This window comes from Pyrus communis, chromosome 3, assembly GCF_963583255.1.
Source record: "Pyrus communis chromosome 3, drPyrComm1.1, whole genome shotgun sequence".
Taxonomy (NCBI): domain Eukaryota; kingdom Viridiplantae; phylum Streptophyta; class Magnoliopsida; order Rosales; family Rosaceae; genus Pyrus; species Pyrus communis.
Window position 1 is genome coordinate 30,124,923 of NC_084805.1, and position 15,206 is coordinate 30,140,128.

At 37.6% G+C, this 15,206-nt stretch overlaps 3 protein-coding genes across 3 annotated transcripts; 1 reads left to right on the forward strand and 2 right to left on the reverse strand.

Moving 5' to 3' along the window:
* Positions 1-701: 701 nt before the first annotated feature.
* On the reverse strand, positions 702-2,648 carry LOC137729278 (rho GDP-dissociation inhibitor 1). The gene is made up of 5 exons (XM_068468151.1): positions 2,175-2,648; positions 2,000-2,066; positions 1,398-1,616; positions 1,163-1,287; positions 702-928 (listed from the first exon to the last, which is right to left on the reverse strand). Exons 1-5 carry the CDS (start codon positions 2,421-2,423, stop codon positions 851-853), a joined length of 738 nt encoding a protein of 245 aa, XP_068324252.1. The 5' UTR covers positions 2,424-2,648; the 3' UTR covers positions 702-850.
* Positions 2,649-3,733: 1,085 nt separating this feature from the next.
* LOC137729277 (uncharacterized) lies at positions 3,734-5,686 on the reverse strand. Its single transcript, XM_068468150.1, has 3 exons — positions 5,452-5,686; positions 4,242-4,463; positions 3,734-4,141 (listed from the first exon to the last, which is right to left on the reverse strand). Exons 1-3 carry the CDS (start codon positions 5,635-5,637, stop codon positions 3,932-3,934), a joined length of 618 nt encoding a protein of 205 aa, XP_068324251.1. The 5' UTR covers positions 5,638-5,686; the 3' UTR covers positions 3,734-3,931.
* A 6,308-nt stretch (positions 5,687-11,994) lies between these two features.
* LOC137729375 (uncharacterized) lies at positions 11,995-15,043 on the forward strand. Its single transcript, XM_068468318.1, has 6 exons — positions 11,995-12,663; positions 13,473-13,587; positions 13,725-13,896; positions 13,977-14,188; positions 14,418-14,562; positions 14,708-15,043. Exons 1-5 carry the CDS (start codon positions 12,140-12,142, stop codon positions 14,541-14,543), a joined length of 1,149 nt encoding a protein of 382 aa, XP_068324419.1. The 5' UTR covers positions 11,995-12,139; the 3' UTR covers positions 14,544-14,562; positions 14,708-15,043.
* The last annotated feature ends 163 nt before the right edge of the window (positions 15,044-15,206 follow it).

Consider the following 15,206-nt stretch of genomic DNA (forward strand, 5'->3'; position numbering starts at 1 on the left):
CATTTTTACTAAACGTTAGTTCTAATAACATTTTCACCAAAAATATTTTTAGTCATTTTAAAAGTCCATCTAACCGAGAAGTTGGTTGCTCAAAACACAAACTATCATGAGAATCAAATCAAGAATTGGAGGATGGCTAGTGCCATAATGAAAATCAAGCGCTCGTGGCCCCAACCCTTTTCCCAACTTCCCACATATATTAATCATATCTTGTGTTACTTGTTTCATGCATTCAGCCCAAGGGTTTAAATATTGGTTGTTACGGAAGTATCGATTGTCTAATTTACGTATATATTGACGGATATCTCAAAAAGATATCTTACTAGCCATTAGCCTATATTTCAGTTTGGGATTGTTTATCAATAATCATTTATTTCATTGAAAATGTGGATTAAATTTGAGCAACAACGAGTAATTATTTATTTCACCGGATAAGATAAATTATTTCATCATAAGAATAATTATACTTCTCAAACAACTATCACCATCAGCATCAAAGCATACCCACAACTTCAAGTCATAAAGATTTATACGTGACACTTAACTACCAGTTGCCACTAGTATGGATTTATATAGGTATTTTCAGGTCGGTCACACAAGAAAGGGACCTTACCAATTGAGCCATCCCTCGTTGGCTAACGAGAATTAACCATTATCTGTTTACCCTTCCCTCTTCGTTTCAAGGGATCGATCCTCTCGTCATTGTATGAAGTCACCAGTCTCAGATTGGATTGAAAAATAAACAAAGGCAGCAGCGGAATATTTTTCACATGTTTACAATGAATTGCAGATCGTCTCAGCTTGAGAAAACAAAACAATGGACTACAAATCGATAAAACAGATCGAATTTTTACGACGATTGCCAGTCTTTTCGGATATCAAAGGTGTAATTAATCTCCAAGTAGCACTTGTTGTCATCGTCAGCAAACTGTACCACAAAACCAAAAGCGAATAATGTGAGACGGTGAGTGGAGTTCATGTCAAAGAGGGCTTTCAGTACTGGAAGCACAATCCTAACAGGCTAACATATATCGTTCTTCTACATGGTGGATGTGTAAGTACCAAATCTACCAGTTCATTCTTTTCGCAAAAGGGTCCGGTTTTATGAATCTAATTTGAAAGATCTGAGGTTATGGAAACATCAAGCGCCGGTTAAACTTACCTTGCTTCGAGCTGAATAAGATCCCCTAGCAAATATGCCAGATGGGGTTGTGTCCTCGGGCAACACATGTGTGTAAGGCTCTGACTGTGGACTAAATGTTCCAAGCATCTCTTTCGTGCTATCAACTGCGAAGAAAATGATCCGCGAGAATGAAACATCGAAACTCCCTAAGGCTTATCAATGCTGTTACATAATATGAATATATGCGTGTGAGAGAGAGAGAGAGAGAGAGTACCTTTCACAGCAGTTTTCCAGACCGTGTTGGTGTATTTGAGACCTGAAACGATGTTATTGCTGACCTGAAAAGTGAATTTGAGGCTGTAACGGCTACCTTCTTTCAAAGTAAACCACAACCCTTTGGGATTTCCGTCGACAGGAATCGGAAGAATTATATCAGATCTGCCAGGGGATTTAATTGCCAGGCTCATGATCTTAACTTCTGGCTCTAGAGTTTCTGCACAAAAACAGACAGAAACAAAGTTGTTCCATCAGAGATCGTAAAAATCGCATACCGCAAGCTGAAATCAGCAGCATATTTATACACCAAAACAAACATATATTTTACTGACAGTTGAAGATATATCGACGGCTGAAGATATAAAACAAAAGCGTGCAAACAAAATCATGTGACGAAGCTAAACGCCGGTTTAACCATTTCGTTTTCAGTTTTACATTTGTTTTTCTAGAACTAAAAGCCGAAATGGTGATCAAACGGGCCTAAAGTTTTGAACTTCAGCTGGAAATTGAAAGGCAAAAATCAAAATTTACACACTTTCAGGCTCCATTTTTTCATTTGACAAAAACGAATTCGAAATTTCGAAGGAAAAGAAAGATTACCTCCGACAGAATTAACATCCACACTCCCAAGAAGCTGTTCCTTCCACCTCCTCAAGCTCTCATCGTCCTAAAACCTCAAAATTATCACCACAAACAAACAACAACAACGTTAGCCAGATACAAAAACCCGAATGCCACATTCTTCAAAATAGAGACAACGAACCAAAACACAAACCGCATCCTTCTCAATTTGTTCTTTGAGAGTGAACTGAGGCCCCAACTCAATCTTCTTTACTTCGTCATCGTCGTCTTCGTCCTCGGTCTGACAGAGAGAACCCTCACTGGGTGATCTAACCATCCCTGTGGATAGTTGATCCGCACTTGCCTCACCGGTTTTCGCCGTCTTGTCGGAAACCTTGGCGGCGTTATCATCATCCAACCCCATGTTTTTGGAACTCGAAACAAGTCCAACGGCCAGAGACATCAACAGGTCACCAACCCCCAACAAAAAGATCAAAGGGCACAGAGAATGTAGACCCAATGACCAAAGTATTACAAGTAAAAAATGAAAAAACAGAACAAAATAAACAAAAAGAACAAGACAAAACACCCAGTTGGAGAATCTCTGTGGGAAAACAACAAGAAAATTGGGAGACAGAAACCCAATAAAATATGAGGGAGTTTCAGTAAAACCCAGAAAAGTAAACAGAAAATTAAGAAAAACCCATCAAGGATAAACCTTGCATCAAGAAAAAAAAGTTGGCGGGGCGGGAGAGAAGGGAGTGTTTAGGAGGAGTTTTCAAGCCGAGAGGAAATGGTCGTGTGGTGATCCGAAACTTTTAGAGAGAGAGAGGAGAGAGAGAAGGGTGGAGAGATCGTGAGGGTCACTTGTTGCAGCACTAGCTTCCACGAAGACCAGGACTCGAGGAGGGATTTTCAATTTTTGAAACACAGAAACAAACACATCGGATGAGACATGCTTAAGCCTGTGGATTGGGTGGACCAAAGATAGCAACTTTTGACCCCTTCCTATTTTCCGCTTTTTATCTTTACTTTTAGTTTTATAATTTACATGTGTAATCATATTTGTTAGAGAGGATAACATAATTATATTAGTTAAAGCATATGTGATTTCTTTATACACGAGCAATCGCTACGTTTAGATTAGATCATGCTCACTCACCTAGTACCTTCCAAAATTGTAGCTCCTGGTAAAACATGAAAATAAAGGGTTAGTTTCCAAAACTTTCTCTATAAATTTAATATCTCTAACATTACCTGAAAATAAAAGGGATAAAAGAGACCGGTCAAGAAGCTGTCCTGATAACTAGTCTAATTCCCCAATATGAATGATGTGTTCGAAACCGCTACAAGATGGAATAATTTTATTTGTTAATTGATACGTCAGAGTTGTGACTAATAATGTGGCACTATAAAGCTCCACAATGCTATATAAAATTCATAGGCAGATCATTTTCCAGATAACACATGTGCATGAGCAGCATGACATGTTTTTATTTAATAATTTGGGCGATTAGCTTTTATGATTGATTTAAATTTCTTGGTAGGGGATTAATTGAAATTGCAACTACTAAATAATTAGAGGATCCAAAGCCGAGGAATCAAAGCAATGATCGGATTATGATTGCCCCCTATTGTAGGAATTGGTCAAACATTTACCTTTATACAAGGCCAATTCTCAGAAAAAATTTGAGGTTGAAAAATGCATCTCCGACGATATACAAAGTCAATCACATAGTATTATTTACGTTAACTTTTTCACATAACAATGTATAATTGAATGAAAATACCGTTAGATGGTATTTTCGTGATTTTAAAGTTGAATCCACAAGTTGTTCATTCAAGGGCCTGATCACAAGTTCAGCATTGCAGCAAATTAAACGCGTTCTGGACTTGAGATACAAAGAATAGTGGTCACATTCTCAATGCATGTTAGGAGTGATCTCAAACCTGAAAAAAAATCATCACTCACTAGTCACTTCCCCATTTTCTTAGAACACTCTCCTTAGCGGAGACAGTGCTATAGGCTTCCTTCATCGAGATACTATGGCCATCTGGTGCTGCCTTCCTTAAGATTCTCGAAGTTATGAAAGCAAACCCACTTCTTGTCCCTCGCAAGGCGTATAGCAACGGATTGAAGATGACAGCAAGCATCAGTTCTCCCTTTGCAATTATGAGGTACTGAAAATCAAGAATAAGAATATGAGATATAGAGAGGTCTGTATATATTCCAGGCAACGGCATTGAGTTGAATTTAGTTATGGGGCAAGAAGTTTCTTACCATCACGATGATACCTATCACAGCAAGACTTGCTTGTTGTGCTTCTTGCCAGAAATTGCCATCATTCGACCATCCAAACCATCTACCCCACCCAAACCATCCCCCTCCACCAGTGCTGCCTCCTCCACCCACCTCCTCCCTTCTCTTAATTTCTTTGTCCCATTTCTCGAATTCATCTTTCTTTCCACCAAGTGCACCTTCTAAAGCTTTCCTAGCTTGGTCCTGGAACCGTAAAATGGTTAAGTTAAATTCATACATGAAAGATGAACCCGCATTTAAATTATGGCCCATTAAACCAGATGAAAAGAGGGACCAAGAGATCAATCAACTCCTCTTTTCAGCAAGTTACATCTGATAAAATTGTTATTTGTCCGAATGACAATGTGCAGTGTCATGGTTAGACCTTGTCAGCAGCCCCTATACCTTGAGCAACAGATGGTGTTCGAGACAACTAAATCATAAGAACATTGTCAGGGAAAAATAGGCTTTCTGCAAGCTGAGTGGAACAACCTTTTGTGTGGGAAAGGGATCCTCTCCATCTGAGCCTACTGACCACACAATCCGGGCTTTTGAAATTTGATTCAACGGCTAAAGTTATTATAACTTTTAATGGGACCCTCTGTTTTTAACCGTTGGATCAAATTTCAAAGGCTCGGATTGTGTGGTCAGTAGGCTCAGATGGAAAGGGATCCGGAGAGGTCCCTTTCCTTTTGTGTGCACCATTAACTCAACACTCGATGATTCTTTACAATTCTCCAACAAATTGAATGCTCAAACTACCAAATACTCGACTTTTATTCAAAACTCAAATCAATGCATAAAGCTAATTCACTTTGCTCGGGCACTAAAAGAACGCAGTGTTTTTCGGACATAATTGAATGTTCAAATGTAAATCTCCAAGCACAATTTAACTGAGCATACAGTTTCCCAAAGGCTCAAACCGCACAGGGCAAATGGCCAAGCAGAGAAGGATACCACGAGAAAACACATAATACTCCACTGAGAAACTAACAAGAAGGAATGCATCATTGCCAAACAAAATACAAACCCAACTGAACTGTTTGCTCAATTTGCCTAAAATTGTTCAAAATCCACATGGTCAGCTGTCAAAATTCTGAAAATTGGTATTTTATCATCTCTTTTGACAAATTAGAAGAGGGAAATTAGAAAACAAAAGGGGAAATTGAATTGAAATTTGGGATGTTGGGACCTGTTTGCTATTGTCTGAGAAAAGGCAAGAGAACCTGCCGCGGCACTTGAGCTTGAACAGAAGAGAATTCCAGTCCTGAGTTGCTTCATTTGGGCGGGAAACGAAAGTCGGAAGTGGGCGAGTGGAGGAGGACGACGACTGAAAGAGGGTTTGGGATGGCGGGATTAGGTTAAGAACGAGCGCCATCTTCGTACTTCCCACCCTAAGTTTTCTCCGGTGTTAAACGTTAGGAGAACATTACAGTTAAACGCTGCGTTTGATATATATTTTATTTTTTTTGCGTTGATTCATATATATATATTTTTTAGAGCACTTCCAGTGTTGGAAGGCCTCTTAGAGCAGCTCCACCGGAGCTTTTTTTGCCCAGCACCAAGTCCAAATAACAGCCCGGCATGCAGGGAAAGTGCTCCAGCCCGCCAACTTGCCTGGCACCCAGCCCGTGCCAGTCAAGAGCCCAGCCCAAAATGGACAGACCCATTCCCCGGTTTGTTTCTGGCGTGTGCACAACACACGGGAGGCCAGGCGAGTAGCCGACAGCTTTGCAGGCGGTGGGGCCCGCGCGGCAGGGCAACTTGCAGTCGTCCGGGGTGAAGGATACGTGGCCTCCTCAGAGCCGTTGGATTTCCAACGGCTAGTTTTTTAGGCCGTTGGATTTCCAACGGTAAAAAAAAATTCAATTTCAATTTTAAATTGGACCGTCCGATCATAGATCAACGGTCCACGTTTATTTCACCAAAAATTTAAAAAAAAAAAAAAAAAAAAGGCCCAACGGTCAGAAATTTGACCGTTGGCCACGTGGCGTAATGAGTGCTGTTGGATTTGATTATTTTTCAAATCCAACGGTCCCGATTAATTACAACATTAAAATTTATTAAAAACTAATTAAAAAATGTCAAAATTTTTTTAAAAAATACAGAAAAATTTTAAAAAATTAATTTTTTTTTTTCTATAAATACCTAACCCTCATCTTCCACCTTACACCACATTTCAATATTTTCTACACTTTCTACATTTGAATATTTTGTACACTTTGAGAGAAAAAAATGACTTCGTGGAAGCTCAGTGAAGATGTTACGTTGTGTGAATGTTGGGTTCGCACTACTCATGACCCGATTACGGGTAATGAGATGGATAAGCGAGAAATGTGGAGTAAAATTACGAAATCGTTCAACGATGTACATGGAAAAGATGCCAGATCTAGTCAAGGTCTTCAAGGTCGTTGGAAAAAACTCAACGCATCCTTTACTTGTTGGAAAAACGCCCTCTCTCATGCTTCTGGTAATTTGCGTAGTGGGACAAGTTTAGCGGATGAGGTAACAATATTTTTATTTATTTATATGCATTCCACCCGATTTGATTATTTTAATTTATTTAATTTCTTATGTAATTTTTATGTAATATGCATTCCAAATACTTATGTAATTTTTATGTACTTTTATGTACTTATTTAATTTCTTATGTGCCAACAACCTTTTCTGCTGCTCTTGCAACTGTTTATACGCTCTCCTTGAAGAAGACATTGTAAGAACTCAAGATTTGAAAACGATAAAGAATAATTCTGAGCTAAAAAAAAGGATTGAGTTTAGTGTGAGGATGGATGTAGGGATGTAGGGTTTATATGGACAAAAAAAAAAAAGATGAGGTTCTGGACAATGCCACGTGGCACTACGTGATTGGTTGAAAATCTTAGCGGAAATCTATTCAAAAAATAGTACGTTCGGATCATGACACGTGGCGTGACGAGATTGGTTAAAAATCTTATCGAAATCTTGCCTAAATTATTGTAAACAGGAAGTGACACGTGGGTTGTCGGGATTGGTTGAAAATCTTAGCGGAAATCTATTCAAAAAATAGTACGTTCGGATAATGACACGTGGCGTGACGAGATTGGCTAAAAATCATATCCGAAATTAAAACTATTTTTTTTTATTATTTTATAAAAAAATTATTTAATATTTTAAATGGACTGGGTGCCAGCGCATTTTGTAGGGGTGGAGATCGTTTGTGCCAGCGCATTTTTAGACTAGGTGCCAGCACATTTTTTTTTGGGGTGGAGATGCTTTGGCCTATTACTGTTCATTGAGTCTGTTACTGTTCAATTAAGTGGATAAATGGGCTGGGTGCTGGCACAAAGTGGATAGGGGTGGAGTTGCTCTTAGGGCAACTGCCTATTGAATCCCCTTCAGTGAATAGTAACTATCTTTAATTAACAGTAATTATTTTTTGCATTTTCACCTCTAAACTGAATAGTCATGGCAATAGACAATAAAATATTAGTAATTTTTATTTTATAAAATAATAAAAAATAATTTTATTTGTAATTTCGGATAGGATTTTAAATCTGTCTCGTTGTACCACGTATCATTAAATAAGAAATTACAACCCAAAGTATTTGAGAAAATACAAAATTGTGGTGTAAGTTTGAACATAATAATAAGATATTTATAGCAAAATTAAATCTTTTTTTTTTAATTTTGTTTTCGGATTTGTTACACTTTTTAAAAATTTTATTAATTTTTTTATTAATTTATAACGTGGTTGACGTCAGTAGTGCGCCTCAGGCGCTTGGGCCGTGTATTCCTGCCTCCCCTCTCCCATAGGCCCGCCTCTAGCCCAATTGCCAGCATGGGCTGGAGCAAGGAAGGCTGGCAATTTGGGTTTTTGAGTAGTCGGTCCCCAAGGCAATGCACAACGCTAGACTTGCTCTTACAGATAAACACCTACATTTAACATAACTTTTTGTTTGACAAATGATAGTTTAACCTACATATTAATAAAATTCTGGTTGTCAACCAACACACTGGGAGATTACCATTTTAATCATCTCATCAAAACTAAACTCAAATAAAAATTTAGTAATTATATGAACATAAATTTTGCTGCTTTTTACAATAATTTAACAGTCAGGTTAATATAACATACCCTATTTAAAAAATAAAAATAAAAATAAAATATTCTCACATTAGAAGAAGCTGCTCATCGTTATCTCAAATTTCATAACTGATTTTTTTTTTTTTTTAATTTTAAAAAGGGAGTTTTAACGAAAAGTCCGCGGTACTGTTCACTTTAACGAAAAACCACATTTTACATTAAAAAGTCAATCTTGGTACTATTTACTTTACCCTTTATTTTGTCCTTATCATTAAAACTCAAAGTTTTCAAACCCTTTTCATTAGTTTTTCTTTTAAAAAAATTTATCCCACTTTATAATAAAAAACAAAATGAAATGAAATTGTTCACACACAATATGTGAAGACATTTGCTAGTATTAATGAATAAAATAATTATAACTTACAGCTTAGACCAACTCTAATGGTGGGCTAAAAGCTAAATTACCTCCCAAAATTTCCCCCCAAACCCACTCCAACCCAAGGGGAAATTTTGGGCTAAATGCTAAATGTTAAACCAATGCCAAATTCCCTCCAAAATTTAGCCCAGAAATCGGAATGGACTCCACCGAATATTTATCGGAATTTAAATTTTTTTAGATTAAAATGTTCATAAAAGTAATTTACGATAATCTACATATTTATTATTTTTTTTTAAAATAATTTAACAAAAAAAAAGCCTAAGTTCATTATTTAATAATCCCGGGCTAAAATTTTAGGCTAGAACGGTTGAAGCAAAAAAACTGTTTCTGGGCTAAAAGCTAAATTTTTCGGGCTAAAAAATTTGGCTTTTAGCCCAACCATTGTAGATGGTCTTAAGAAAGAAGGTAAATCGATAAAGATTAAACCCGTGACCAAATGGATATACACACTTATTTACCGTTATTGCCATAAAACATCATCGATGGATTAACGTAACAATTCAAACTTTCTTTTTAGTCAACATAAACATTTCAAAGTTTCCTTTTAGTCAACATAACACTTGGGTCGGTGCGTGAATAAAAGACTATTTTACGTTCAAGTTGGATCGGTATCAACGTTGGGCCAACAATTACGAACCTTTTTCTAAGGGGCCACAATATTAAATTCTTTGATTAGCCACTTCAAACATCAAAATTAGACTTCTAATTTTCTAAATTTTTGAAATATGTATTTATTATGACACGTGTTTGTCTTGCATGGTATCACCTAAAAACGCAATCTATACACCAACAAATAAGTCTTGTTTCATTAAGTGAAATCATTATGAATCTTAAAACGCAATTGTGCTTAGTTTTACGTCAAGTTTTATGTTGGTTTCAAGTACTCAATAGCTTATAGTCTCCTTCCAAGTCTTTCTATGCCATCTACTCATTTTGTTCTAATCTTTCGTTTCATAGTCGAATTTTTTAACCAGAGCATATGTAGGTCATTAGTTCACTTATCCAACTATCTTAAACTATTTTCTCTCAACTTATCTTCAATTGCAGCCACTCCTACTTTACCTCAAATATCTTCGTTCTAAATCCTACCCTTTCTCGTGTGCCCACATATCCAACGAAGCATTCTCATCCCCTCTACACTCATTCTCCCCTATTCTCATTCTTTGCCATGCTACTTTTTAACCGCCTAACATTATGTGTTATAAGATTAATGACATTCTTTGCACGTGTTGTTTTTTAACCGCCTAACATTATGAGTTATAAGGCATCAATGGCCTTATTAACGTCCTATAAAAAAATTCATTGAGTTTTAGTAGCATACGACGATTGTCCAAATTTCAAATACATATATTTACAATCACTATTGGTTGAAAGATTTCTCAAATAATTGAGGGATACTTTTGTAGATTTCACTCTACATCGTATTCTAACAATCCAACTATATATTATTTAAGTATTTTCTTAAATATCATCTCTACAAAAAAAAAAAAAAAACTCAAATTCAAAACTATTCGAGGGTGATCATTAGAAAAGCAACATATTTCACCAATATTTTTTAGAGCAACATGCATCAAAATCGACCCATGCATATGAGACTTCACTTGCTTCTCCTTGTATACGAAATACGATGAAAATCCATATGCTTTGCGTTTTGGGTGGAGTTCCATTTTCCATGTGGCTTCACCAACTTCACATAATCTGTGGCTTTCATTTGCAACATTGCAGAGAACAACTTTAATTTTTTTTTTTTGGTAAACAAAAACAACTTTAATTTAATACAACGAAAGATACTCTTATCTTACGATTGTATTTTAAATTAATCATATAATGTTATAAAACTAAAATTAATAACATACGATTTAATTTACGAGGGTGAGTTTTGACGCAACAAAAATATTACATTTTTGAGATCGAAAAATCACAAATTTGAATTATAAAAACAATTTATTTACAAAAGCTACGTACGACAGTTGTTTCTCTGATTTTCATAAAATGAAAAACCTTATTAATTTGAGACCGTGTTAACGTGCGATAAACTCAGAATACCACTGTTTTCTCGAGTTCCTTTATTCACCGTGTGGCAAACGTGGCAAACAAGACACTCAAGTACCATGAGACTTAATTGTTGTTGTACATTCGAAGCGATCCCACTGTCCCACATGAAGTAGGTGGTAGGTAAAAGAAAGAAGCATGGGTTGTCTGCTGATAGATAACTGCAAGTACATTCTCGACCTTCGGATCAAGCGACATCGTTCAACAGTGGTTGACCAAACCCCACCAATCCCTATCAAACGGTCCATAGTCAAAACCACTAATCATATTTTCCTCATCTAATTTGCACTCTCAATCCACGATGCAGAGAGAGAGAGATCAACCGTTTTTGGTGAGGGTATTACAGTAATTCAATCGTCAACTTTGGTTTATGTAGCTGTAGACAAAACGAGTTTCATTTTCTACCACGCTATCTCTTTATCTTTAATTTATAAAGCGAAAACAAAAAGAGGGAAAAAGAAAAGAAAATCAGCTTTAACTTTCGCAGATGACGTGTTTACCCCCAATCTTTTACCCATAACGAAGGGTACTTTAGTCTTTAAAAAATTAGAACAGGAGAGAGAGAGGAGGAGAACAACTTTGGTGTTATACACTGTTGGGCTGCTGTCGGAGAAAGTTTAAATGCGTAACAATGTATGATTAATTTTGAATATCGTTACAAGAATGTTTTGATAAAAATGAGATTCATTTGTATGCTACATCAGCATATAACATAATTTTTGACAGAATTGTGACAGAATGACCATATTGATTTGTAACACCTATTTTCAGATGCTACATTGGTTAATTTTTAACTTCAAAACTCATTTTGAAAGTGTGGATCAATTTCAAAGATAATTTGTAATAAAAACTCTTTTTTATTTATTTTAAAAGAAGTAATTCAAGCTGCATTATTGGTTTTGAATACTTCGACAACATTTTTCTAGTATGAGTTTTTGTATTTATTTTAAAAGAAGTGACTTCTCGCACTTATTTTCTGAATTTACACACTGTTAATTGTTTAAGACCTTTTGAATTTATAAAAAAATTTAGAGAAAAAATAAATATAAAGTACACAAAGGTAAAAATAGCCTAAAATCATTTTCCTTTTTCAGCAATTTCTATCTCAAGTGGCTAGAACGATGGGCATATTACCGACATTTTACCAACAAAACAAACACAAAGGGATATTTTCGTCATTGCAGAATTATAAAGAGAGAGAGGTTGAGAGTAGAGAGAGATAGAGAGAGGAAGAGAGAGACAGAGAGAGAGCAGCCTGAGAGAGAGTGAAGAGCGTTTGATTTTCCGTTTATTCAGTTACTATATGTAGGTGCCATCGCCAACGCCATGGTGTCGGACCAAGAGATAGCCGAAGCTGTGGAGACTGTGCTCCGTCAATCAGGCCCTAACGACGTCGCCTCCGTAAACGCCGTCGTTCAGCAGCTCGAGGCCAAGCTAGGGTTGGACCTCTCCCACAAGGCCGCCTTCATTCGCGACCAGATCAACTTCCTCCTCCGCCCCTTCGCCCAACCGCCGCAACCCCAACCCCCCAAAGACCATTTTGCCATACATTACAACCTCAACCCCCACCACCACAACCACCCTCACAACCTCCCCCACAACCGCCATCCTCAATTCCTCCCCCAACAATTCCCTCCCCATTTTGCTCTCCACCCCCACCACCGCGCCCCCGAACCCCACAACTTCCACCCCCCGCCGCCGCCGCCGCCGCCGCATCAGCAACTACGCCCTCAGACTCAGCAACTACGCCCTCAGCCTCAGTCACAGCCTCAGCCTCCGCCTCCGTCTGTGAAGACCGAGGCTTTCCCCCAAAATGCCCCCACAGCCGCCCCGGAAACGCCCAAAGAGAGGTTCGGATTTCATGTTTCAAATTTTGAAATTAAAAAATATGTGGATTTAAGGCTCCCGCTTTTCTTTCCTGTACATTTCGAAGGTTGCATGTTTATGAAATTCAATTGGTTCCCATGTTTCCAGAGGTTCCAATCAGCAACATTTCGTCAAGTGTCCGTTTAAAACTTTTGAAAATTCTGCTTTTTCCTGTTTGCTTCTACCAAATTTCGCTAATTTGCATATCTTAATTGCTATTTCTCACTAATCGTTTTCTCTTTTGGGTAAATAGAGCCTACTGTGTAAATTTTTATAATAAATTAGGGAACAAACATATGGAAATTGGCCTTCAAACCCTCCTTAGTATTGTGATAGGAAAGTTTTAACCTTTTTCGCGGACGAATTGTCGTTCGGATAAAAGTCAGACTAAAAAATGCTGTTGTTTGTCTCGTTGCATAAAACATGAAATAGGAACCAGCAGGTGGTCAATTAGGAAGACTCTTACTCTAATTATATAGTAAGACTGTAAGAGTCTCAATCCTCAATTATTGAAAGAGCTGGCTTAATGGTCGTGCTAATTAAACGAGTTCGCTTGTCAGTTTGGTTGGCCGTTAATATTTTTACGTAAATTTGGAGGTTTTGTGGGTTGAAGTTTCGTCCTGTTAACAGGGTTTGGGAATAAACTATTTGGAAAAGCAGCATCATCCCTTCGTTCACCGTAGCTCAAATATTATCTTCTTGTTTTGTACTTGCAAGTAATCTATTATGGTTCAGTTTATTTCATGCTGCAACGGATGACCTGACTTGCTTGTGTTCCGTAATGTTACTGCAGTGCTCCATCTTCTGGAACCAAGAGAAGAGGAGGGCCAGGGGGTCTTAACAAAGTCTGTGGTGTCACACCTGAGCTTCAGGCTGTTGTTGGTGAACCGGCCTTGGCAAGGACTGAGGTTATTACTCCCACATAAACCCGGATTCTCTTTTTATGCTAACTTGTTATGTTCAATGATGTGGCTCAGGTTTTTCTCGGTAGATCTTAATGTAGGTTTGTGGGTATGTTTTAAGATTTTATTTTTGCTTATTTCAGATTGTGAAGCAGCTCTGGGCATACATAAGGAAAAACAACCTCCAAGATCCAAGTAATAAGAGAAAGATTATTTGTGATGATGCCTTACGTGTGGTATTCGAGACAGACTGTACTGACATGTTCAAGATGAATAAGCTGCTATCCAAACACATTATACCCCTTGGACCTAACAGTATGTAAACACTGAGTATTGCTTCAGATATTGTTCCATGTGGCTAGATTAATTTATATCTTTCTCCTGTGTATATACAGAGGAGTCAAGTCAAGCTAAACGATTGAAGGTAGAGGCCAAGTCTACAACTGAGAGTACTGAACCTCAACCGCAACCGCAACCGCAACTGGGGTCCCTTACTGTAGGAATATCTGAAGCACTAGCTAAGTTTTTGGGCTTTGGAGGAAGGGAGATGCTCCCATCTGAGGCAACAAGACTTGTTTGGGAGTATGTAAAGGTTAACCGTTTGGAGGTAAGTATCCAGGTGCAGAATTCTGTAGATGATTATTTTATTGGGTACGTTGAATTTATCTCCGTTATTCCATTATCAATCACAAGCTGGATTGATTTTAGCTAGTGAGGTGATGTAATTCTCCTTACCTTTCTACTTGCTTAACTGCTACCTTGCTTGGTTTGGACCTTTCACATCATGTGCATGTGGAAATAAGACTTATGATGGCGCCTTGCTTGTATTTCCATAGGATCCTCTAAATTCTACAGTGATATTATGTGACGCAAAGCTCCACGAGCTTCTTGGATGCGAAAGCATTTCTGCTGCGGGGTTGCACGAGATGTTAGATCGGTATCATTTATTCAAACAATTATGATTTCTGGTAGTGTTGACTGGTTAGTATAAGTTCCATTTGTTTAATTCGTCTCATTTCTTTCTTAACAAAATTGTATGCATATAAACTATTTAGCTTAGTTTGCTTGCCTCTCACTCGATGTGTTATTGACAATCACTGAAATGGTCTGTTTTATTCTTTTGCAGGTGCTCGGGACCTTTGCCATCTGGTCTCTTCTGATCCTAGAAAACATAGGAAAGAGCAGTTCTTTATATCCGTTGTTTTTCTTTTTCGTCATCTCATTTGTGCATTGACGTGGTTAGGTGCTACGCCGTCTTACTTGTCGTGGTTATTTGGATTTAGAATTGCTATGTGCTGTGGGTTAATGGGAACAAGTTTCTTAGATTACGCCATTGCCTAGGTTAGTTCGTTTTTAATCGTCTTCTCCTAACCTTGAAACTGTGACAGAATGATAAAATGCTCTGTACAGCGTGGAAGGACCTTTGTATTTCATAGATGGCGGTAAATGTTAGTTTTAACTGCAACTTGTGTATCTTCTTACATCGCAGTAAATTCTTATTTTAACTTCGATTTTTTTTAGCATTCTGGCTTTCGTGGTGATACATATATTTCAGAAAATTCAAATTGGATAATACTTGGAAACTACTGATCAGTCGGAAAGAAAATGTTGTGTTTCATCACGCG

Bases quoted from the DNA above. Each gene is read 5' to 3' on its own strand.
- LOC137729375 (XM_068468318.1), top strand. From the start codon at position 12,140: ATGGTGTCGGACCAAGAGATAGCCGAAGCTGTGGAGACTGTGCTCCGT. The intron at 12,664-13,472 runs GTTCGGATTTCA...ATGTTACTGCAG, and splicing joins CCGGAAACGCCCAAAGAGAG to TGCTCCATCTTCTGGAACCA. The intron at 14,189-14,417 runs GTAAGTATCCAG...GTATTTCCATAG, and splicing joins TAAAGGTTAACCGTTTGGAG to GATCCTCTAAATTCTACAGT.
- LOC137729278 (XM_068468151.1), bottom strand. From the start codon at position 2,423: ATGTCTCTGGCCGTTGGACTTGTTTCGAGTTCCAAAAACATGGGGTTG. The intron at 2,067-2,174 runs GTTTGTGTTTTG...TTGAGGTTTTAG, and splicing joins AACAAATTGAGAAGGATGCG to GACGATGAGAGCTTGAGGAG. The intron at 1,288-1,397 runs GTACTCTCTCTC...TTTTCTTCGCAG, and splicing joins CTGGAAAACTGCTGTGAAAG to TTGATAGCACGAAAGAGATG.
- LOC137729277 (XM_068468150.1), bottom strand. From the start codon at position 5,637: ATGGCGCTCGTTCTTAACCTAATCCCGCCATCCCAAACCCTCTTTCAG. The intron at 4,464-5,451 runs GTCCCAACATCC...TTACGGTTCCAG, and splicing joins TCTCAGACAATAGCAAACAG to GACCAAGCTAGGAAAGCTTT. The intron at 4,142-4,241 runs GTAAGAAACTTC...CTTGATTTTCAG, and splicing joins TGATAGGTATCATCGTGATG to TACCTCATAATTGCAAAGGG.